Below are 25,857 nucleotides of genomic sequence, written 5' to 3' on the forward strand. Positions count from 1 at the left end.
TGCTAAATATTACAAAAATAATCTGTGGTGATCGATGATTTCTTGCACTAGACTGCTACATCATATCTGACAATTACAATTAAATCTTACAATTTATTATACAAAAACTGTCGTTTTTGTTTATTTAATTTTTTTCTCTAAAACATATTTAGCATTTTGTGAAATATTTCTTAAAATTATTTTGTGAATTATTTGTTAATATTTTAAGGGTTCTGGTAGTAAATATTTTGTGTTTTGACCTGGTGCACCTTTCCGTGACCTTAACGACCCTTCATGTTATAGACATCTGGGAATTCCATACAAGTTTGGATTCCCGTTACGCGCTTTCTTTAAATGATTCCTCACATCCTAAAATGCTTTCCCAGAGCTCCTGTCACATTTCATATTTGCATTTTTGGGATTCCAAACTACAGTGACTTAAACACTGAATTTGTTTCGTTATTATTAATTTATTTCTTGTTTTAAATAAACCCTCAAAACAATTTTAGTGCATTTTTTATTTTTTTCTAATTTTAGGATTTAACATTTTGGGCGAAAAAATACCTAAAAATGAAAAATAATAGATAGATTTATTAAATAAGACTCCTTATTAAACAAGACACTTCTAGAATGATCTGCAAAAATATTTTGTAAAAATAAAATAAAAGTAAACATAAGATAGAATTTGTAAAACTTATATATAGCCTAATACACAGTCTAGCATATCGATTCCAATTATTGCCTTTTTAAATTATAGTTGTAACTTCTATGTATTGCAGCAAATTTGAAATTGCATGTTTTATAGTTTTTGTAATCTCCTCAATAATTAATGCATAACTGCAATAACGACATGATATAACATAAGTTTCAAACCATGTTTTATTGCAGAAAATATAGTACACGTATTTACACTGTAATAGTAATGCCTGTAGACACCAGATCTATTCTGCATTGTGACAATCATTAATAAATAAATAAACGTCTTTTCTAGGACCATACAAAGAAAATGTCAGATTCAGAATAACACTGTTTTAAGAATAACACTTTCTTTAAGAAATAAATATGACGACATGCGCTTTGCTGTCATCTCAGAAATTCGATGTCTCTGTTTGCATGTGTGTCCCTGTTGAAATTAAAGTTGGCAAGACATGCATATACAGAAGCACAGAAGTTTTCCACATTCATCGTCAGTACTGCAGATTTGCAATTGCAAGCACAGATCTGATTGTAAATCCTGCAGGTCCAATCTCATTGTTCACGATTGTAAGTGCTGGCAGTGACGCCATGATGCTCCAGAATTTCCCGTTATAATCCGTATTTCCCAATTATTTTGTGTTGCTCCTTTCCAGTGGCTCGAATGCCATGGACTCCGTGCTTATGGACGACTCTGTGCAGAAAAGACGAAAGTGTATTTATTAATCCACAAAAAATTATATAAAAAACAATTCGCTTGACTGGTTAAATTAAACATATAAAGTAATTATTCTGTATAACGAAGAAATGTAAAGATTATGTGATAAAGTCAAAAATATTATTGCAAAAAATGGTGCATATAAGATCTTAAACCCAAAACCAGGCAAAAGAGGCAAATGTTTGGACACTACTCCATTTCAAAATAGTCAGAATGGGAAGTGTGGGAAGTTACATAAAAATCCTAAAAAATAATAATAGATATTAGTGCTTAGATTTCAGCTCTGCATACTGTTCATTTTTAAACATCTTTCTGAGGTGCATGCTGGGATCCTTCACTATTAACTTCCCATGTATAAAGTCGTAACTAATACAGAATTTAGTGTCCAAACGTTTGACTGTAGTGTAGATTAAACAACTGATATCCACGACTCTTTAAGGTACCCACACATTGTTGAACTTCGTAAAGTTGCATTAGTGCATTGCATACCATGCAAAGTGTGCATCCACGCATCAATGGGATGTTGACATGGACCACGCGCCCTCCATTCTCCACACAGAAAACGCGTAACTGAGTCTCTCGTGCGCCACATAACTGCAGCTGGACATTTTCGCGTCCAGCTCGTCGCTTTGCAAAACCTGACAGAGAAAATCAATGTAGCGGGCGGCCAGTTTAAGAGTCTGTATTTTGCTGAGTTTGTCGGAGGGTAGCGTTGGGATGATTTTGCGCAGGGACGTGAACGCGTCGTTCAGAGATTGAGTCCTCTGACGCTCGCGCACGTTCGCCATGACGCGCTGCGTCTGTAGGTCCTCCAGAGACTGTGGGCTGCTGCTGCTGCTGCTGCTGTTACTGCTGCTGTTGCTGCATTTCTTGCTTCGTTTTACGGGCGTCGGGCTGTCGGAATCATCTCCGCGTTTTCTGCTCGGTCGTCTTTTCCTGCCGCATCTTTTCTGCGGTTGCCTGTCGGGCTCTTCCTCGCTGTTTCCCAGACTGTCCACTGGCGACTCCGGGGAGCTGGACTCGTCCTGCATCTCTTCCTCAAACATCATCTTATGAGGGAGCCAAAAACTGAGATGTTGTGTTCCAGATTCCTTCAGATCAATGGGTTAAAGCAGTGGATTTCTCTTATTATCTCAGGGTCTCCTCCTGTGCGTCACGGAGGTGTTTCTCAAACTTGAAGGAAAGTTTGAAAGCTCTTATAGTCTGGAAGGCGCAAACTTTTTGGAGTGGCTTGTGATTGGACCAATCGAGGTATGACGTAAGAGGGGAGAGGCGGGAGAGGCTGCCGTTATACGCAAGGACCAATTCTTTCAACTTAAGGAACTAGGCCATGCTTTATGTGAACAAAACACTATTTATCTATCTATCTATCTATCTATCTATCTATCTATCTATCTATCTATCTATCTATCTATCTATCTATCTATCTATCTATCTATCTAGAAAGATCTAACATTATACTGATTAATGCAGTACTGAAACATTTGTTATACTATTCCTAAATTCATAATACAATAATAGCCTACAATTTGAGCTATCAATGTCTTCTTTTCTTCTGTACATTTTAGCATGCATAAAATGTACATTTTGGATAAAATTAAGAGTTTTCTCTGGTCAATAGCAACGCGCCGTGTTTCACTAATGCTGTTAATGTTTTAATAATTTACAGTCAATTTGCGTACCGGCAGTTTTGAGAAAATATGTCTTTTGTTTTTAGTCAATGGGCAAAAATCCATTTTCAAGTCACTGTAAAAGAAAAGAGAGAATCTGGCTGGCTAACTAGATCTCATTGTTTATTTGAACACGTTCTGAAATGCGTGTCTGTGTTAGTATTTTTGCAGAGTCAGGTTTCCTTCTCCACCGTTTTTATACGCAGCGGGTCGCCAAGCGCAGACGACGCGCACACTGTGTGGCCTCTTCGGTCCAATGCAAGCACATCTCTCCAAAACTGCCTTTTTCTTTTACATAGAGCCAGAGCCTCTTTAAGCCTACTACAGCAATGGAACAGAAGTTAGGCTACTTCAAATGTTATAGCTATATTAAATATATTTAAACCACTAAAAATCTTCGATATATCAAAGAAGTGTGTCTATCACATGCTCCCTTTACGCACATACTAGACCTTGACTAAGTCTCCGCAAGGGGGCGCACTGATAAAACTTTCTGACTCGCATATCACAGTGCGTAAATGCGCATCTCCTTATATGTGCCATGGGGATTCATATAAAGAGAAGAAGGCCCACATTTACCGTGTTTACATTTTAAACAATGTCAATATCGAGACATTGGATATTGTTTTTCAAATATGGTTTAGTCATTTGCAGAGGCCTGGTGGTACGCAATGTCCAGATGTTCATTTTGAGAACGGGCTGTGCAGGGAGCGCACCTGTTTTTACCTGTGCTGTGAAAGGTGTTTGTTGAGCCCTGTCCGAAAAATATAGGCCTGGCTACATCTGATCTTTACACGTGAGTGACAAACTATAATAAACAATGTATAGGATTAATTTAGGTTTTCTATCATAATTTAGAAACAACTTTAGAATTGGACTTTTAAAGAATTCTAACACAACACAAAATTCGCCACAAATATTAAACAGTAATAAATATTAAATAAATATTAAGAAAACTAGACATTTCTACAGTTAATTTTGCATATAAGAAACACATTTCATATATAAAACTTATCAATAAGCCAGACTCCGAATTTCGCATGTGCAGTACATTTATTTGTGAAGCATTATTACAGTTTTAATAATTTTCAACAATTTTGTTCTGCAACTTTACCCAATTCTCAAACCTCTCTTGCTTTGGATAGATCATGTCCGTGGCATAAATAACATATCAATAATAATACATATATTTTTTTTCTAAACACGAAAAACGCAGTGGAAACTTTCACGCGCTTATTTGTTCTCGAGTATCTCTGTCATGAAATCGATGTAAATGATGGCCAAACGCAAAGTCTCAATCCGTGACAGTCTTTTCTCGTAGGCGAACGTGGGAACTTTTCTGCGCAACAGGTCAAACGCTTCGTTTAGGCTGAACATCCGTTTGCGCTCTCGGACGTTTGCGGCCTGGCGCTGCACGCTGCTTATCAACCGTTTCCGCTTGGGTTTCCCGTTACTGGCGTTCACGTTCATCACCGGAGATGTGGTGGTCGATGCCAGCGTACAAAAGCCAGCTGATCGAGCGCTTGAGATGTCGACTGCATGGATGGAAGTCAAGTCCTGGTACCGTCCATTGCACTCTGTGCTGTGGGTCTCCTTTGGTGCCAAAATAGATTTGCTCTGCATATCCATAAAGTTGAGATCACTGACCAAATCAAACATTGCCGGACACAAAAACGACTTCTGCATATCCATGCTTTTATACAGAGCGGTCTAGAAAAGATAACACGCTGAATAATACATCTCAGTCTGGGCATAAAGAACTTAATGCTTTAATACCCACTGGCACTTTTGAACACTTTTCTTCCTTGATCCAGGTCGCGTGCACCACCAAATTCAATTTAGAAATCCGGTCAGATCCATGAAGTCAGATCCTTTTGGCAAGAGTCCATCATCTCAGTCCTGCTGTTTTAATATGTCCCTTAATTCAACCCAGAGTGTGTCCTCTTTTATGTCTTGGTTGTGGACAAAATCTATTTTTCAAATTCAATGAAACGCTCTTGAGGGACGTCGACATGCCCTCTCCACGCTGAACTGTGCCATTTGATGCCAGAGGGCCGCAATGATCCTCAGAAAGAGGAGAGAAGTGCTTGACAAAGGGTCACTCCGTCTGTTTGCTTGGTTTCCTGGTGCTCTGAAAGGCTAAATAATGAGACTTCTATTAGTGAGCAAAACCAAATATAACATTCCCCAAGACTACACTACACTTCAACAGCTTTTCTTTTGCAAATTAGAGCGAATAGTTCTTTGTTGCCATGGAAAAGTCAAAGTTTCCACTGGTCACTTTAAAGAGAAACAAAATCCAAGTGTTGTTATCTCCAGGACATGACAGCACGTATAAAAAGAGTACTTATGTACAAAGGGTTTCAAAAGTTTGAGACCATTGCAAATGTTTCTAGTTTACAGTTCTGTTTAACTAACTGCAACTTGCTGAGTGGCATGGCTTTCATACATTTGCGTAATATTTGATGTTTTCCAGCATTTGAAAATGATCTTGATGGATGTAAGGAAATCTGGCCTGTTGTACATATTTTCTTTATGGTCAGTGTCACAAATTTGCGCAATCTGTCTGACTAATCACATTATGGATTCATGTGTCTCCAGGTTAAGTTTGCTGAACTCAAACAATTTTTACACGTAAGCAGTCAAAATGAAACTTTTATTCAGCAAATCTGAATTTAAACACCAAAGCAGTAGATGCAGACGTCTGTATTGTGGGTGGTTGGTGTGTTTTGCTCACCGTGTAATGTATTTGTGTTTCGATTTATGTGGTCTCAGGTTTGTAAAAAACCTGACATGGTGATCTGCTGAATGCAGGCAGAAACCAAAACGCTTTGTCATCGTTCAGTGTCAGATGATGATGACTTCACAATATGAAAGAAAAGATAAATCAACTTCATGCCCAAATGTTTTTCAATCATCTGGTCTTCTGAAAGAAGTTTAAGTCAATCAATTCATTATCAAAATGCACTTCTGCAGTTTTCATTTGCACAAGTAAAGAAATTAAATCTGACTGCTAATCATTATGAGTCACATAATTCAACCAGGTTAAAAGCGCTTGCTTTTTAAATATGAAGAATAAACCTAACACAGGTATCCGTGACTCCAGACCTATAGGAAACCTTTCCTTAATCTCTCTCTCTCTCTCTCTCTCTCTCTCTCTCTCTGGCAGTAGGATAAACATGATGTGCACATTCCTAAAGTTGCTGTGGAGACCCTGAGAAAGCACAGCTGGACGCGGAGAATATGAGGTAATCCTGAACCCCAGGGGCTGCTGGGTAAATATTGATCTTGAATAAAAAATAAAACGGGCAGAAATACAGTAAGGAGACAATGACAGCGTCCGTGCCGAGCAGTTAACGTCTCCGCGGGGAAACAGTAGTCACCGGCGTGAAAGAAAGCACAGGAGAGGTGATTTCTGAAAGTACATTCAGATGTGAAGCGAGTCTCCTCGGATTCACTTCATCTAACACCTGCACACACAGTCAGGTCTCTCCTTCATAAACCGCTGACCTCAAACACTGCTGTACATTTAAATATAGCACAGCGAGACGTCTCATGACAGATTGGATGTCAGTTGACTCAATCGAATCAATAGCATGTAAATAAAACATGGGACATAATTATATCCTTCACTTTTCTCAATATAAAGAGGCCAACATGATTTAATGGTCAAGTGTTTTTTTTTAAATCATGCATCAACAACAGATTAAAAGTCAACAGAGAGGACTGATGAAGTTACTGGAGCCCTGCAGGGCGGTCTGGGACCACAGTAAAGCGTTTGAAATCTGCCTCTGTCCCTGACATTACTCCAGTTAGGATCATTTCCAATGCTGTTGTTTAAGATCTGCAGATTGACTAAGAAGAATACAAAACAAACATTGAAAAGGGGGAGAAAGATGGTCGTGGTGATGAGTGTTTAAAGACCGACTGAGAAGGGTTCAGAAAATATAAACCTACAACAAAAAATTAAAACCATTTGGAGGAGAACTGCAACAAAGGATAAAAACTATACCAAAATGTACGCAAATACATTTTTTGTATGTAAAATAATATTATAGATCTAGAACAACATTTCTCCAGTTATCAAATCATCCAAACATTCAACACTGTATCAAATGTTTTTGGCGAGTTTCAATGTGACATTTCTTTAGTGCAGTTTTAACGGCTCTGAGGTCTGAAGAAAAACTCTTGAAAGAAACACGAAACTGGATGTTTAAAAAGTTCAGTGTGATTCACACACAGCTAATGATTCACATGAAGGTGTGAGCCAAGTTAAACCAGTAATATTGTGACAGGACCTCGCATACACACACACAATAACATTATTCAGGCGTGTGTGTGTGTGTGCAGGGTGAGGGGATCGAGGCAGTGTTTTTATTTTAGCACAATTTAAATTTAACTAAAATAAACTAAAGCGTGATGTTGTTGAGTCATGTCAACCTGCAGCATGATTAAAATATCTTGGCATGAAAAGTAACCACACTGACATGTTGATGAGACAGATTACCCATAAAATATATATATATAAAAAAGGTATACCGCTGACAAAGCTTCAGTGACATAAAGCAGAAGGTGCTGTAAAGATTTCTAATGCCGATGTGGAGCTGACGGCTTTGGCTTCAGTCTCTGATGCCCACGGCAAACTCTAACCCTAAACCAGAGAGAAATTTCCTGATCCACGTGTGCGTGTGTTTTCGTGAAGTGGTGTGTTTTTCTTTAAAGGTGCAGTGTGTAAATTTTAGCAGCATCTAGTGGTGAGGTTGCGAATTGCAACCAACGGCTCAGTACACTGCTCACCCCTCGCTTTTGAAACATATAGAGAAGCTACAGTAGCCGCCACCGTCTTCAGAGACAACTTAGTAAAAAAGTGTGTCCGTTAAGGGCTTCTGTAGAAACATGGAGGACCAAAATGTCAACTTACATGTAAGGGGACCCTCGGTGTATGTAGATAAAAACGTCTCATTCTAAGGTAATAAACACATAACGGTTCATTATAAAAGGTCTTTATACACCACTGATAATATAGTTTTGTATATTATTTTGCATTTCTGTCAAGAGATCCTTCTAAAAATTACACACTGCACCTTTAAGGATAAAGATTGCATTTTGGTGAAGAGTGTGCATTCATCATTTCTGGTTGTTTTTATTAAAGGATTTGTGAAATTGTGATTTTTTTTTCTTGCTTTTTGAGGTCAAGTTTTTCCATTTTCAAAGAGCAATGTAACAATGTGAGAACCCAACACAGCCAAATTTTGATCTTGATCAGAAAAGCGTTTTTGGCTGAACTGAAGGTGTTGAAAATGGTTCATATTTAAGAGTCTTAATGAGCAAACTCTTTGTTTAGCAGGTTTTCAGAAGGGTGAGGAGAGATCCCCCAGCGTGGGTACGAGGGCTGTCAGACTAAACTATCAACCTAAAGACCAATAAACACTCACGTCGGGGACTGGCTCCGCCTACCGACTCCAAACTGCCAGATTTCTGTCTGTGCTTATAAAGGGCTGTGTTTGAGAAACCACACTGTTTAATATCCTCGTTTTCCCTAAAGGAACTGAGACTTAGTGCGAGCCTTTGTGTGTGTGTGGTGTTTGTGATTCTTACCAAATACAAACACATAAACCTGCAGAAAGACATCAAATCCCAACAGAGACTTCTGAGAGAGAGAGAGAGAGAGAGAGAGAGAGAGAGAGAGAGAGAGACTATTCATATAACAGACACTATTTTAACTCCTTAGCATCGTTTCATCAGCCTAACAACACCCCATGATCTAGATCCACACTAAACAGCAAACCATCATGGTTATGAGCTTGGCATGGACACAAAACTTTTGCTTAATTTTCCGAGAATCTACTTTTTCCTATTCTTTTTGAGGAAAGAGTGTAAGAAACATCCATATTACACTTTGCACCTTCCCACTGTTTTCTTGGATTATAGGCTGCCATTCCCGAACAAACCTGAAGGATGTTTGCACAGCTGAATGAGAGAGAGAGACTTGCCTTAAAATACACATACATATCAATCCTTCGATTTCCTTGTGCACTTGATGTATTCTTGCACTTGTGGTTCTGCTATTTTTGTTTCTCTGTTCTCTTTATTTAAATCTTTTTTCTTTTAACTTATTCAAAAGAATGAGATTACTAAAACTATTAAGCTTATTAAGCCTTTTATTATGGAATTTTTGCAATGGATAAAGATTCAGTCAAAACTCTCTCTCAACCATTAATCAGTGTTTGGGGTCCCAGGGGATCCCATTGGACTTTACCTTCATTTTTTTTTAAGTGTTTCCTTCCTCTCAGGGTCATGAAACTCTGTGACTTTTCCTAAATAATCTATCTAAACATGCACAAAAAAAACTGGGTTTGATTTGGTTGTTCTAAAGGTGTGTAAAAAAATTTCCGTTTAAGGTGTTTGGGGTCAAAATGACCTCATATTGAAAATGAATGGGAAAATGAAAAGAAAAAAAATATGTTTTGAATGAATAGGAAAATTAAAAAAGTACTTAAAATAAAAATAAATCCATTATAAATCTGAAAGTTTCTACACATAAATAAAAAGTGGAACAAGCTTTCTGTCTCTCACACACACATAAAATACAGATTTTTTAATGTATTTCAGAATGTTTAAAGCTCACATACACGCTGTTTCTGCATTTCTGATGTTAATCTGGAGTATCTATAGAGTAGTATCACATCCTTTATATCTCCGAAGAGTCTTTAGTTTAATCAGATTTATAAAAAAAAGATTAGCTTTCCGATAACGTACGGGAAAATGAAGGAGGAGGAGTTACTACCGTGGGAGGAGCAAGTACAAGTCATGCAACACTATACAACACTTATAACTTATGATTTACCAACTACTACATGTTCGTGTCATATATATAATATGCACACGTCTATTTCCAACATAAGACAAAAGTCTTACTTACTGCATGCAACTTGGGAAAATCCAGCGCATCAAACACACACGCAAAACTTCGCTGCTACCCCGAATAATAAACTATATCCATTGTTTTCATAAAGCTGGCTTTCTTCTCCTTACATCCAAAAACACACTTCTTCTTTCGTGTCATTGTTGAGTTTTGAAATTAAACAAAGCTGTCGCGTGATGTGATGTTTGTAAGTTCTAGCGTCTCCCGCTGATTGACGGGTGGGCGGGGTTTTCCGGGGGAAGTGCCCATAAAAAGAAGTGATACGTATAGAAAACCCCTGAAACGTCAGCTGGACCCGTAATCGAAAAAAACTTTCCGAAAGTGCATTCGGCACAGAAATCCTCTGTAACACGCCCATCTGCTTTTTTGACACTTTGCCTACGTTTAGCATGAGGAAACAACTCTATAACTGTGCTAATAAGTCAGAATGCATGAAATACCATTGAACCACCCCTTTAAATATACTTTAAATATCCTAAATATCCTTTTTGAGCACTGATTAAGGGTTAAAAAATATCCAGACTTATAAATTAAAACAAGCTTAAAGTCAAATGACAACATGTAGAATTTGTAAACATCTGTGGTGAGATTTTAATGCAACATAGTTTCCATTCGACAGACGGCTGCTACAGGTGTAACATCTGGAATGCAGACATTATTACATCATCATGTTACGATTCCCGCTGCTCTCTTACGCTGCCTTCAAGTTCAGACATCCTGAAAGTTCAGAGGTTGATGGTGTGATGTACATTTAAACTTGGAAACTAAAGGCTCCAAAAAATGTCCAATTATTTCTTTAAGTGACCTAAATTCAAAGTTACAAAGTCACATGACTCAATTTGGAAGCCATTTTGTTTCTGCAGCATATACCTCAGTTTCCCCTTTAAAAGATTAAAGTAGTTTGCCTGGAGGCTCGGGGGGTGTCGGACTCAAAAGCCGAGGTCAGTTTAGGGCTTTTAGCACCTCGGTGACTCTCTGGACCCATACGGCAAGAAGCTGCAAGAAAATCCCAAACAGATGTCAGTTTGACTGGCGTTCATAAAACATACAGTTTCAATTACTGGCGGCCGCATGCGCGGAGCTCAACACGGCTCTACTAATGCGCAGGAAATATTACATCACTAAATACCAAACTGGTGGGTGTAAATATAATTTTGTGACAAGTTAACAAACTTAATACTCTGAAATCCTCTCAAAATTCCCCGCTTGACTAATATCCCTTCTGGTTGCCTTCCTGTTGGCCAGAAAAACATGGAAATACCCAACATTACCAAAGCAAACACCTCATGCACTAAACTTCAGCGATGACAGGTAAGTTATAAATAGCCATAGCAATGCTTTTGACATTTTCAAACATGCTTTTAACGCAAGAATCACTATTACTATTACTCATAAGGATTTGAACAAATGACAGATGCATTAATCCAATAACACATTTGATCAGTATGCGTGATCCCTTGGATCGAACCTGGGACCTTTGTGCTGCTTATGCAATGTCCTATCAACCGAGCAACAGGACTACACACATTATGAGTATGAATAAATCAAAAAACTGAGCTTGTTATGCAGAAGTGTGCGTAGTATTTAAGTGGTCAGACTTATGTTATGCCTGGCAATGAAATCTCTAACTTAGAGTCATATCTACAGACCAGACGAAGGAGTGGCTCTTTTAACTTGGGCCAATACAAATACTATAGAAATAAAGAAAAAACTCACCAACTAGCGAAAAACAATACTCAAGTTAACTTGGGACAGTAATTCATCGCCCAGCAAACGCCCTAGAGACACATTACAATCATTGAGACTTAGCAACTGTACAACATCACACTGACTGACTCTCAAAAAGTTGATTTATTACAATTGGTAATGAAAAATCTTGGACACTCGAGTACTAATCTGCAACTCTTTAAATTAAAAACCTTCAACCATCAAAAAAAAAAAAAAAAACAAGCGCAGAAAATCAGCATGGCCTCTGGAGGATTTCTGTCCTCTGTTCTGAGATGTTTACAAGATGTTTATAACAAATCAAAGCCTTTTTTTATTATTTTTATGTGCCGTTTTTTGGTACATTGACACGCAGTTTCAGTTCCTCCCCAGATATCGTTCTGTTGAGAGTTTGGCATCCTGACATCAAACTGCTCTCCATCATCATCTCTGGAAAACCTGCGGGACTTGATGTCTGCGATCCCGGTTCCTCCTGAATGAGCCGGACTCAGAGAATTACGTGCAAAGACTAAATAAAACATTTTGTACAAAGATGAAAAGGTTGAGACCAGGTGGAGGAGAGTCAGTCAAGCTTTATTTCTGTGGACCTTCACATGCGCTCATGTTACTGGGATTCATGCCAGTTTGTCAAAAACTGGTGGCCTTGCCGCACCGACAGGAACTGTTGTTTTTGGAGCGACGCCGAACGCTCAACCCCCACCGCACATCTCTTTCCCCCTCTCTCCCGTTGCCAACACAAACCCCAAAGCCACAGCCCTCACACTGCTGACGGGCAGAAATTCATCGTGAGGGCCGTACACGGGGCAATTTATCAATGGCCACACTAATGCCTGTGTTGTGGTGGGGAAAGCCAGATCCATCATGGGAGTCGTTCCACTGGGAAAACCTAAAAGAGAGACTAATTAACTTTGGTTTTGGGCAAAAGCACACACGAACTCACGGCATGGGAAAACATCTCTCTTTTAAACTCATAAATACCATTAACTAATCTCGCTGGCCATATAAACTCTGCGCTGGTCTGTGCTGCCCAGGGCAACATCTCAGAATAATCCATTACTTAAGTAGTAAACAAAAGAGATTTATCCAAAACACTAACCCTAAAGGCTGGAAAAAACACGCACGGATACAAAAAACAAGACAAACAGTGCGCTAAAAATACTGGTAAATAATGGTAAAGTTTTCATGTGCACTGACTGCAGGTGTCTGTGTGGAGGCGGGGCTAAACCACCAATTCACATCTGACTCCACCCCTTCTGATAATCTCATGTAAGTGACAAATGCATTCTGAACAGAATTATAGCAACGTGATGTCTTTAAAAATTCAAAAGTCAAAACATTTAGGGGCAGTTTCCCAAATTCCAGGATAGGGTTTGTTTGAGCTGCCTTAATTTAAAAACATCTTGACATGTCTTAACATATATCAATGCCATTGTTTTGTCTGAAGATGCACACCGGTATTGATTTTTGTAAGGTTTGTTTTGTAAAAACTATCCAAATGTCCTAAAATAACTAAGGCATAGTCCTGGATAAATCTAAACCCTGTCAGTGAAACCGCCCCTTAGTGATTTGTGGTCAAAATAAACTGAAAATGTAGTTTTTTCACACAATCCTATGTGTGGAAATCAGTATTTGCATTTATGCATCTTGCAGAAGTTTTTATCCAAACCCTTTTCACATATGATTACGGAAAATAAACGGAAAGTGCATCTGGGATTTGTCCGAGATTGTTTGATTTTTGGTTCATTCACACTGCCAATGATGTTCTGGAAAATATGCATTCATTTACAAATTACTCTCTCCAAAAAGTATTTAATTACTTATTACTTTCTAAATCCTATTTAGTACATGATACAAGGATAGGTTTGAAATGGCTCGAAAAAATAATATAAAAATGTACATCAATTATTCTGGTCCCTTTAGGGTCCAATATTCTCTATTAACTAACTATTAACTACTTGTGCCTTAATATACTCCAACTACTGCTTATTAATACTAAAGAAGTTGTTAATTTTAAGTATTGGTAGAAATGGGGAGGGTTAAGGATGTAGAATAAGGTTTTGCAGAATCAGGCATTCATATGTGCTATTAAGTATTAATAAACAGCCAGCATCGCATTAATATTAATGCTAATAATAATCAACCAGTTAATAGTGAGATTGTAAACTAAAACCACGTTAAAGGTGCAGTGTGTAAATTTTAGCGGCATCTAGTGGTGAGGTTGTGAATTGCAACCAACGGCTCAGTCCACTGCTCACCCCTCGCTTTTGAAACGCATAGAGAAGCTACGTTAGCCGCCACCGGAAAAACATGTCATCGTCGGACAAAAAGTTTGTCCGTTAAGGGCTTCTGTAGAAACATGGCGGCACAAAATGGTGACTTCCATGTAAGGGGACCCTCGGTGTATGTAGATAAAAACGCTTCATTTTAAGGTAATAAAAACATTAAAGTTCATTATAAAAGGTCTTCATACACCACTGATAATATAGTGTTGTATATTATTTTGCATTTCTGTCAAGAGATACTTCTAAAAATTACACACTGCACCTTTAAATCCACTACATAGTTACATCAGAAGTAACTGTAATTAGATTACAAGAAAAATAAGAGTAATCCCTTACTTTACTTTTTCAAAGATTACTGATATCTGAACAAACTGTACAGAAATCCTACAAGCATGGCAGTGGTTCACACCACACATCTGTCAGGAAACAGGCACAGCTTACCCACCACAACTTAGTAAAATATTAAAATAAAATGTTGTGGTTTGAACTAAGCTTGTGTGAGGGAACACAACCTTGTGTAAGTCGACCACAGTCTGTACCCTGGACAAGAGAACCATACAAACTTCACATATCTCACATACAACACAATATTAATCATTAACACTTGGCAAACAGGCATCGCCAGGCTCAGCAGATCGTAATATGTAGTGAGATGAATGTTAAGTACTTTTACAGAGATTTATTTTGTAGAGGCAAAGCCATAATAGCCCATATATAGGAGTGGCTTGTTTACTTTTTGGCACTCTAAGTAAAAGTTTGGATGTCACTTCATTAAAATTTTTATCACTTGACATTCTGGTGTTTTTATAAGATACAAGCAAATGTTCTCATTAAAGCATTTTTAAATAAAAGCATGGAAACGTCATGCTGTCTCACACCTGAGGTGCGTTTCCAGCGCTCGCCGTGATCGTTTCTTTTTGTCCAAGCCTCCATTTCCTCCAATGAGAAAATAAATCCTGTGTGTGAAAGCAGCAGCAGAACTGTAACCGGGTAAGACAGACGGGGTATACAGGTGTACAGAACCTGCCTGTGACCCTCATTTCTTTTGCTTTCAAAACATATAAAACTTCAGCACCACCAGAAACGAGCTTTGGAAAGAGGTCCAAAAAAGCTTCTCGTGTAGAGGAAAGTTTTTCCGTTGTAAATTTTAAGAGGGGTCGAGGTGCAGAGCATTTGATGACTGTGAGAGAGGAGCAGAGAAGAGTCGAGCCGTGTTTGGCACAGGAACCGAAAGAGACAACCGTTAAAAGATGAAAGACTGCATAGCATGAGGACACCAAAATAACTGCACCTATTAAATGAGTTTGTGGCTCTCTGTGGTCTCAATGTTTGTATCGGGCACAATGATATGGGGGGAAATTATAAATATGTTGTAATGAAATTGGACTGTTAAAGACATACTTTTGATATCATTTATTTGCCATCATCTCACTGCAGACTTAGAACAAAAGTACTTTTGAACGTACCAGTATGTACGCTGAAGGTGTAGCCAAGCCTCTAAAGTCACAATATGTGAGATTTTTATCATAAAAAAATTCAAAACCCACTTGAACAGTGTGATATAGTCAACATTTGAAGTAGATCAAAAAAGACATTGTTTTAAGACTACTTTTATGAAAGGTTTTGACCCACCTCAAATGTTCACTATATTTTTTGCAGTTATGTGCTTATATTATCCAAAAAGTGGTGATCAACAGTAAAAATAAAAAAAAATTACCTCTTTGCAAAAGGAAAAACCACCACCAATCAAGAATGCACGATTATATGATGTCATGGTTTTGCGATCAAAAAATGTTGTTATAATGGAAGTCAATGGGGCAAAAAACAGCCACGAACAGTAAATGAGGGAGAAAAAATCTCATATCTGATGCTGTACAAAAACAAGAAATGCATTAAAGTCAATATTTTTACTAAACTTTGACATGCCCAAGACTGTGAAAAAGGTCAACAAAAATCCAATCCACAATCACGTTTTTTATTAAAAATCGGTCATTTTGTGTGTGTTTTCCCCCAAATCATGAACTTGGCAATTAAAGAGTTAAAATTGTGTAATTTTTGTAAACATTTGGTTGTTTTGATCAGTACTGAGGTTGATTAACAGATTTATGCAAAGAAATGTGAATTTTTACAGCCTTTATTTTAGTGGATGTTTTCATCCACGAACAACATGAAAGGGTAGTAAATTTGCCCACTGTTAAGTTTTTGAAAAATTTAAAAGCATTTTCTCAAAATATGTGTCAATATAATATGTGTCACCAAAAATCATTCCATTTGCTTAAACATAGAGAAAGTTGTGGCCAAATTAAGATAAAAAAATGAAAACGTCCCCAACAACACATAAGGGTTAAATAATATCGGTTCCGTGTCATTGTCACTGATCAATGACGTAACATCTGTGCTATTCTCGGTTTCTGGAAGCACACATGGACAAATGCAGAAGCATGCCACTGTTGTGTCGTTAAGTCTTCTTGGATCAAAATGATCTATTGGCAAGTACAGAAAATCCCCCCAAAATTTATTACATCCCTGGATGGTGAAAACAACCGTTCACTCTCCTTCTCCATATGGCAAAATATATGTTTTTAAATAGATTTCAAAATATCCAAAAAATTGTCAAAAATAAATATATATTTGCTGAAATATTTTTTTGTATTTTTTGAAATATATTTAAAAAATAAATACATTTTAAAGCATTACAAATATATTTTGCGCTCCATATATTTCAATCCCAAGAAACATATTCACGTTGCATTGGAAAAAAACTGTAGGACTGTAGAGAGTCGCGATTAATCGTTTGCAGAATAAAAGTTTTTGTTTACATATTAAATGTGTGTGTGATGTGTATAATAATTATGTATATATAAGTGCACACACATGCATGTATATATTTAAGAAATATTTGCATGTGTATTAACATTTGTATATTTACATATAAATATTTATTATATCAATATATTTTTTCCTTAAAATATACATACATGTGTTTGTATTTATATATACATAATATCTGTTGATTTACTGTGTATAATAATTATGTAAACAATTCTGCAAACGAATAGTCGTGACTAATCATTAGGCAGCCCTACAAACCTGTAAACATAACAGGTTTGAAAATGTTTATATACTTTATAAAATAAGCTTGTATTTAGCATATATTTAAAATACACTTTTTTCCATATGGAATGTAAAATTAGAAATGTATTTGTTTGCCCTTAAAATACATTTTGAAATATATGTTGAAATGGTTCAAACTAAATATATTTACAAATTCACAAATATATTTATTTAATTGAGCATAACTTTCTACAAAATGTATTTAGCATATATTTAAAATATATTTTTTCCGTATGGGTCATAGCATCATCAAGCTTCACTTTTGTTATTGTTTTGAAAATGTGACATCTGGCGGCAAAACTTACATATTGTGCCTTTAATTTGACAAAAACACTCATAAACAGATCTTTTGGAGATATTTTGAAGAAATTTAAATCAGAATTTTAAATCAAACTATTTGTTAAGTATTTTTATGGCATGATTGCTGTCTGCATTTACTGCGGTCAAACAGATTTTAAAAGACCTTCGATTTTAAGGTGATAAGACACATTAGAAAGCTACAGCAGCAACACCATGCAAATAAATGGTCCTTAAGTTATGGGTGTCAAAATGTATACCTTTGCACCCAAAAAGTTCATATTAATACCTACTGGTACCAAGTGTAAACATATCTGTATTTATTTGCATATTAGGACCTTTTTAAAGGGTACCATCCCAGTGACAATTTTGAACCATTTTTTGACCATTTTGTTTGTCAGTGTACCCAAAAATTGCTTGCTTGTGTGTGAAGTGATATCATACTAGATGGATGTGTTTGGGGTCAAAGGATCAGAGTCGAGGATGAGAATCAGTGTGAAGGGAGTCATTTAACAGAAACAGAGGGCAAAGTCTGGATAGGCTATTATCACACAGAGACATCTACACCTGCGTCTCTAAGCCGTCTGGTGATGTCATTACAGGTCCTGTGAGGTCACACTCCGTCTCTCTCTACCAACGTACCGACCCTAAAACAATCACAGCTACCATCTACGTCCTGATTCGCTCTGCACATGAAATGACCACAGCAACATAAACGAAAAGAAACCATCAATATTTAAAGGCACCACAAAAATCCCCAAATTCGGCAGAAATACCGCAGCAAACTATAACTCATAGTCATCATGCAACACTGAATCAGAATTCATCTGTCCACATAGGTTTCTTTTTAAATATATTACATAACATCACATTCATGACATATTTTGACAGCTAGACCATGCGCTCGAATAGCCGATTATTTCAATCTGACCTCAGTGCAGGCGTTTCCATGATTCTGAATGTCAACAGCAGAGTTTCAGCACAAAGTTGTGACCCTGCAGAGGTCGGGAGCAAATGTTATGAAATAATATTAACATTATCATAATGAACAGGAAATGCAATATAAGATCATCTGTAAACAAATATATCAGTAGATCAGATGACTCCTACGTGTGTCCTCTTTTTATGATCAACATCACAGAATCTGAAGGCTGAAATTGATGGTCTAAATCATCGGGAGAGGTGGAAAGGTTGCTTTATTGGATACCAGCACGGGGCCGGCGGTTCTCCCTTTCTCAGCATGACGTCTCCGTCTACGGGCCGCGCTGCAGGGGAAAAAAGAAATGAAGAAAACAGAAGTGTTAGTCTGTCAACACAGACAGTGTCACACACAAACCTACAGACATTGCTTTCGTATAGTTTTGGAAACTTTACCCATTTATGTGATCAAATGTTTCTCTTCATTTCTCAAAAGAAATAAAGACAGATACAAATGGTTGAATTGTTAACTTACATTATGGGGCGATTTCCCAGACTGGGCTTAAGCCTATTCCCAGACTAACTTAAATGTTAGTGTGTCTTGATCAAAAACTATTTGCTTGGACATATCTTAAAATACATCAGTGCAAGTCTCAAGATGCACAACAGTAATGTTTATTTATAAATTATGTTTTTAAAAATGACTTAAATATCCCAATTTAACTAATGCCTAGTCCTGGTTTAAGCTAATCCCTGTCCGGGAAACCGCCCCAAAGAGTATAAAGCTATAAAATTGCTCGATCTAAGCAGAACTTGTTGAGAAATGTTTGAATTCATGCTGGCCCATACGGTAAAAATATATTTTTTCAAATATAATTTCAAACTTATTTCTAAATAAACAAAATATATTTGCTTAAAATATTTCGAAATATATTTACAAACATTTATTTTTCATCAGTATATTTTTTGAAATATATTTTTGAAATAAATATATTCAATGCCGGCCCAAGCCTCTAGGGGGCCCGAAGCAGAATTTGTTTGGGGCCCCCCTCCCACCAATTTTTTTTTTATAAAAAAATAAAGAAATTACAAACATTTATAAAAAACTAAGTTGCACATTAAGTAAGGGCTAAAATTAGCATTAGGTACAAAAATCAAATCAAATGAATTGTTTAAGTTATTTAATTGTAAAAAAAGATTGGGGGCTCCCTGATTCGCTTAGTTTGCTTATGCCTCGGGCCGGCCCTGAATACATTTTAAAGTTTTTATATTTATGTTGCATTGGAATTAAGAAGAAAAAAGTTGTGTGTTACAAACCTGTAAACATAATTTTAACCTTGTTAAGTATATTTTCAACTTCAAAAAATTACTTTTAGATTTCATGCATACTTTACAAATTTTTTTTATTTTGGCCAAGAAATATTAAAGGAACAGTATGTAGGATTGTGGCCAAAACTGGTATTGCAATAACAAAACTTGTGGCTGAAGCTGGTACTGCAATCACACAACTGGTGGCCAATACACAACATGACAACATAAACATCAGTTGAGGGCTGCAACTCCACTTTTTACATGACAATATCCTGGCCATAGCACTGTTGTCAGTGATATAAGCATTTGAAATAAAAATGATTTCTTAATGTCTAGTGACATATCATAATTTTATGATTAATTGATATACATTTCTTACATATGCTTTAATTTTGTTGCCTTATGGGTTGGAAAAATTAGAAATGTATTTGTTGCCCCTGAAATACATTTTCAAATATATCTTAATATATGAAGAGCACAGCTAAATATATTTTCATATATATATATATATATATATATATATATATATATATATATATATATATATATATATATATATATATATATATATATATATATATATATATATATATATATATTTATATTTATATTTATATATATATTTATATGCTTTACTTTAGGGCTGTCAAAATTAACGCGTTAATAACGCGTTAACGCAAATTCATTTTAACGCCACTAATTTTTTTAACGGAGATTAACGCAACGCGCAATTTCTGTTTGACCCTTGGTCCAGCCCATAGTTGAATGAACAGATGCCCTGTCCCAAATGGCACACTCCGGACTTGTGGTCCTCCTCAGAGTCCACACTTTGATGACATCACGTAGTCCAGACTTTAGGGACCCTTGATGCGAGTCCACGTGGGTGCACCGGAGTCGTATTTTGGGACAGACTCGAGCATCACACCGGAAATAGGTAGAGAAGTTGCCCGTCAGTGTGAACTCCTCCCTTCCGTCGTCTGATTGGTCTGATTGCCCTTTCGCAAGGACTTCTGGGTTGGTAAAGTGCGCGAAGCCTGCTGCAGTGCGGGCTTCGCTGAAGACCGCATCAAGGGGGCAAAGGAGGCGCTGATGAGCACACTTCAAAGCATAAAAATGACAGATGGGACACCCTACGGACTCGTAGACTAAGCGAGAACGCGCAATTTAAGGCCACGAGACCGAAAGTCCACATGAAGTGCGCCATTTGGGACAGGGCCATAGACGCAGACAAATGTGACTCTCTCTAAATGAGTAAAAGGTTTTCATAGAAATAAGAACAATAAGCAAATCGTCTACCAAATCCAATGCTCTAAATGCTCGTTGGACATCTGATATGATCTTTATTTATACGTCTGAGAGGTGTAACGTTACCGTCCTAATGCTTAATCTAATACAAAAATGCGTCTCAATTCATTTTGGTTTCGCTTTTATGCATGACTTAGAAAATAGACTGCAGGACTTGCTTGATGTTAAAAGAGTCATTAAGAGAGATAAAGTTCGGTACCTGATTAATGTTAAAGAGTTATTAAGAGCGACAAGACTCAAAAGCGATCCTCTCACGCTGACTGACTGATATCTGAAGCGCGTGCACACAGACGCGCGAGTGCGCGACCCGGATATATAGACATCTACACAAAATTACAGTTTTATAAATATCTGTTTTGATAAGAATTCACGCAGGTGGGCTCTATGATCTGTTGTGTTTTAGGTGAATGTTCGGTTGACTGTTGGGTAAAACTATCTGATGTGTAACATTATATTAGATCACTTAGATTTTAAGCAGTCTGTCTCAATGTCAATCAAACAAAAGGAAAAAAAGTTGAACATACATTGATGATGTTTTTGCTTTGTGTGTGCTAAATCTATTAGTTTTACCAGTGATTTTAAGGTATTGATGTGGTAATATAATGTATGGATGTGGAAATGTTTGTGGTAATTTGACTCTTTCAACTTCAAACGTGTAGTTCTGTCATATTTTGTTATATTTCAACAAATCATGCATTGTTCTATGTTTTAATAGAGAATGTCAAAATATGAACAACTATTTTTTTAAAATTTGCTAATTCCGACTCAATTTGCCAGCACAGGTCACAAATGATGCAGCAGCAAACAAAAATGGAGAAAGAAAAATCTTCTGAAAGGAAAATTCATATACAAAACAATGGCTGGTGATTCTGTTAAAATGTAAACAGGCTGTTGTTAACATACATTTGCATAAAGCATCTATATATGTATATATGATTAGAATATTAAAAACCTGAAAAGTGTTAAATTAGGGTAAATTTAGAATGGATAAAAATGTGCGATTAATTTGCGATTAATCGCAGTTAACTCATGAAATCATGCGATTAATCTAGATTAATTTTTTTAATCTATTGACAGCCCTAATATTTTTACAACATACTTTTGCCCAGATAAATATTTTTTGTCGTATGGAGGAGATCTTTGATTGTTGACTTTGGGTATCTTGGCAAATCTGGGCATAGTTTGATACATTGAGATCTCCTCCATCTTGGGGCGGCAGTGGCTCAGTGGTTCATGTAGGTTGTCTACAAATTGAAAGGTTGGTGGTTCAGTCCCCAGCTCCACCTAACCAAGTGTCGAGGTGTCTTTGAGCAAGACACCTAACCCCAGCTGGTCCCGACGAGCTGGATGGCGCCTTGCATGGCTGACACCGCCGTCGGTGTATGAATGTGTGAATGAATGGGTTAATGTGAGGCAAATTGTAAAGTGCTTTGTATGGCCATTGGTCTATGAAAGCGCTATATAAATGCAGTCCATTTACCATTTCTAAATGTGCTAAAAGCCTTAAGCAAAATCTCTTCTTGATCTCAATTTATTCTCAATTCTGCTGAGAGAAAACACGTTAAAGAAATCCATTCTGTAATTCTTTTGATAGCATTGTTTTAAACAAACTGTAAACCTCGTGTTTATATACAGTATTGCATTCTTCCATACGCCAGACATGAAACCTTGCACAGGCCTGGCCGGGTAACAAAGAAGGAAAGTTAGCAAGTCTTCCAGATCTGTAATAGATAAATGGTTGAAGATCCTTCAGCCGGCTGTGAGTGTAGTAGATCCCAGAGGAATTCCTCTATTCTCCTCATGGAAAAGCACACAGACCTCTCGGTGCAACGTGAAATAAATCTTCCAACTCCTCCAGAGCCTTTCGCATTCAACCAACCACAGCTGTGGACCCAAGCAGACAGATGAGTCACATCCTCAAAACCACTTGATAAAAATTGCTGTTCTGCATTTACATAAGTATACTAAATTAATATTATACTAAGACAAGTGTCACTGTTACTTTTATCCATACTGTACAGCAGAGAGGTCGGTTTGGTTGACACATCGCGTGTGTGTACTTGTGTAACTATTCAAATCTCAGGTCTTGAGGGACCTTTAAATGTCTGTGCCCTTAAACAAGATGTGTTATTATTCAGCTATAAACATTTCAACAGTTTAATTATTTAGCAAGATTCTCTTCAAACTCTTACTTTGATATGACAGAAGTTAACCCAGAAGAGAAATTTGACTTTATGTAGAACCTCTTGCTCTGGAACATTTCGTAAATTTGAGTACAATCGGTAAAAGATTCTTCATAAAGCCATAGCGAAGAACAATTTGTGGTTCCCCAAAAAACTATTCAGTCAAAGAACCATTTCTTTCTTACCTTTTAATATTTTAAAGAACCTTTATGCACTCTACAAATAATCTTTTGTGACAGAAAGGCTCTTCGGATGTTAAAGTCCCCATGAAATCAAAACTGATAATTCTTTTTTTTTTTTTTTTAAATATTGCGGTATTTATTACAAACAATGTTTCCATTTGGGTCATTTATTAATTTAATTTATTAACTTTAATCAACATCTAAGAGGCTGTCCACACGGAGACGCGTATCACTGTATACGTATAAATTTATTATCGTATTGGCCCACACGGATCCGGCGTTTTGGGAGACTGAATCCGCTATTTTTTGAAACCGGGTCCTAAAGTGGACAAATCTGAAACGGACACCCTTGCGGTTTCGTCTGTACAGCCAATCCGTATATTTTGTGAAGCGAAAACGTCATCACGTCACATGTCGGAAGCGTCACACGTAACAGCAACAACAATAACGGCGGACTACGTGATTGTGTTCGTGCTACAGAAGCTACTAAAGCCTAATAGCTTTATTACAGCAAAATCTATTGCTTCTATGCAATTGTGGTGACCAACAAGCGATAATGGACAACACCATACGTTGGTTATGCGCATGCTCAAAGTCTTCTTCTCTGTGTATAGTGTATATCTGTGGCAGAATTACAGCGCCCCATACTGGTCCGGCATATATACTACACCGCTTTCAGTCGGTTTCAGTGGTTTCGTTTTTACGGATTATTTTTTAAGAGCAAGGGAAAAAATGATCGGATAGGGAATGCACCGGCTTTGTGTGGACATAGCCTAAAAATGTACTTCTGCCATCTTATGGCGATCATTATCTGATGATGTCACCTAAACCGTTTGGGCGGGAGTATCCATTAACCCCGCCCCCTCTAATTGTCAGTCGGCTGCGAGTTACATTTCTAAGAAAAACTTTCTGTATCAAATAAATTCACAGTGGAAAAAACAAGCCACGTCCACTTGTGATATTCCGTTTTACAACACGGAAGTAAAGTCGATGGCGACTTCCGGGTTATGGGACTTTAAAGGTTTTTGAAACCATACAGCCAAAACAATTTCTATATCACCTTAATTTTTAGTGTACACAGAAGTATCTGCATTTGTCTCCATACCCTCTTAAAAATATATAAACAAAATAAAGTCTAAATTTTAACATGTTATAATAAATTATTTATGGGGTTTTCTGAGATAAAACTTTACATGGACACACCGAAAACATTTTGTAAACATGGAAGATCAGGAAACACCTTAATATTTAAAGGATTAGTCAGTTTTCTTAAAAAGAATCCATATAATTTACTCACCACCATGTCATCCAAAATGATGTCCTTTTTTGTTCAGTCGAGAAGAAATTATGTTTTTTAAGGATTCCAGGATTTTTCTCATTTTAATGGACTTTAACGGACCCCAACACTTAACAGTTTTAATGCAGTTTAAAATTGCAGTTTCAAAGGACTCTAAACGATCTCAAACGAGGCATAAGGGTCTTATCTAGCGAAACGATTGTCATCTTTGACAAGAAAAATGAAAAATATGCACTTTTAAACCACAACTTCTCATCTATCTCCGATCATGTGACGCACCAGCGCAACCTCACGCTATACGTCATCATGTCAAGAGGTCACAAAACTACACTTCAGTGTTTACAAGTGTGGAGAAAGAGAGCCGTTCAGATGTTGTATGTTGAATGATACCAATTAATGTCTTTGTGTCACTTTATTGTTGTTTCATATATGTAACACGTGACCTTTCTACGGCATTACGCAATTACATGAGGTCGCGCTGGCTCGTCACACAACCAGAGGAAGAAGATAAATTGTGGTTTAAAAGTGAATTTTTTTTTTCTTGTCAAAAATGACAATGGTTTCGCTAGATAAGACCCTTATGCCTCGTTTGAGATCGTTTAGAGTCCTTTAAAACTGCAATTTTAAACTACATTAAAACTGTTACGTGTTGGGGTCCATTAAAGTCCATTAAAATGAGAAAAATCCTGGAATGTTTTCCTCAAAAAAGATCATTTGTTCTCGACTGAACAAAGAAAGACATCAACATTTTGGATGACATGGTGGTGAGTAAATTATCTGGATTTTTTTTTTTTTTGAGAAAATTGACTTTAATATAAGGATAATATTTGACCAAGTACATGATTAAACTCATCACATATCTTACAAGAAATGAATGATAATTCATATGAATAGTTGAGAAGAGATGTGCAGTTACATTTCTAAGTGATCAAATAAGGAATTTTGCAGGCATCTAACTAGAATTGGATTAATGCAGGGATTGTGCCATACAAAATATCAAAAAATATCTCATTGCACCTAGAAATGCTTAAGCATCCATCCAGAACCTTAGTAAGACCTTAGTTACAGTAGCAACAGCCTGACAACCACCCACATCACCCTTACATGTGTCAGTGAGTTTTGAGCAGATCATCACTACTCACATTTTACTCACACAGTATATGGAAGGTTTGACACAATTAAGCTCAGTCTAGACGTCTTTAAAGCCATTGAATTCCTGCAGATTAGACGGGCCAATTAATCTGGCCGAGCTGGCAGA

General features: G+C 37.0%; 1 protein-coding gene across 1 annotated transcript; it reads right to left on the reverse strand.

Annotated features, from left to right (window-relative positions):
• Nucleotides 1–840: 840 nt before the first annotated feature.
• On the reverse strand, nt 841–2,571 carry twist1a (twist family bHLH transcription factor 1a). Its single transcript, XM_055219677.2, has 2 exons — nt 1,880–2,571; nt 841–1,366 (listed from the first exon to the last, which is right to left on the reverse strand). Exon 1 carries the CDS (start codon nt 2,437–2,439, stop codon nt 1,903–1,905), a length of 537 nt encoding a protein of 178 aa, XP_055075652.2. The 5' UTR covers nt 2,440–2,571; the 3' UTR covers nt 841–1,366; nt 1,880–1,902.
• Nucleotides 2,572–25,857: the final 23,286 nt, after the last annotated feature.

The sequence above is a fragment of the Misgurnus anguillicaudatus genome, chromosome 20, assembly GCF_027580225.2.
Source record: "Misgurnus anguillicaudatus chromosome 20, ASM2758022v2, whole genome shotgun sequence".
Lineage (NCBI taxonomy): Eukaryota > Metazoa > Chordata > Actinopteri > Cypriniformes > Cobitidae > Misgurnus > Misgurnus anguillicaudatus.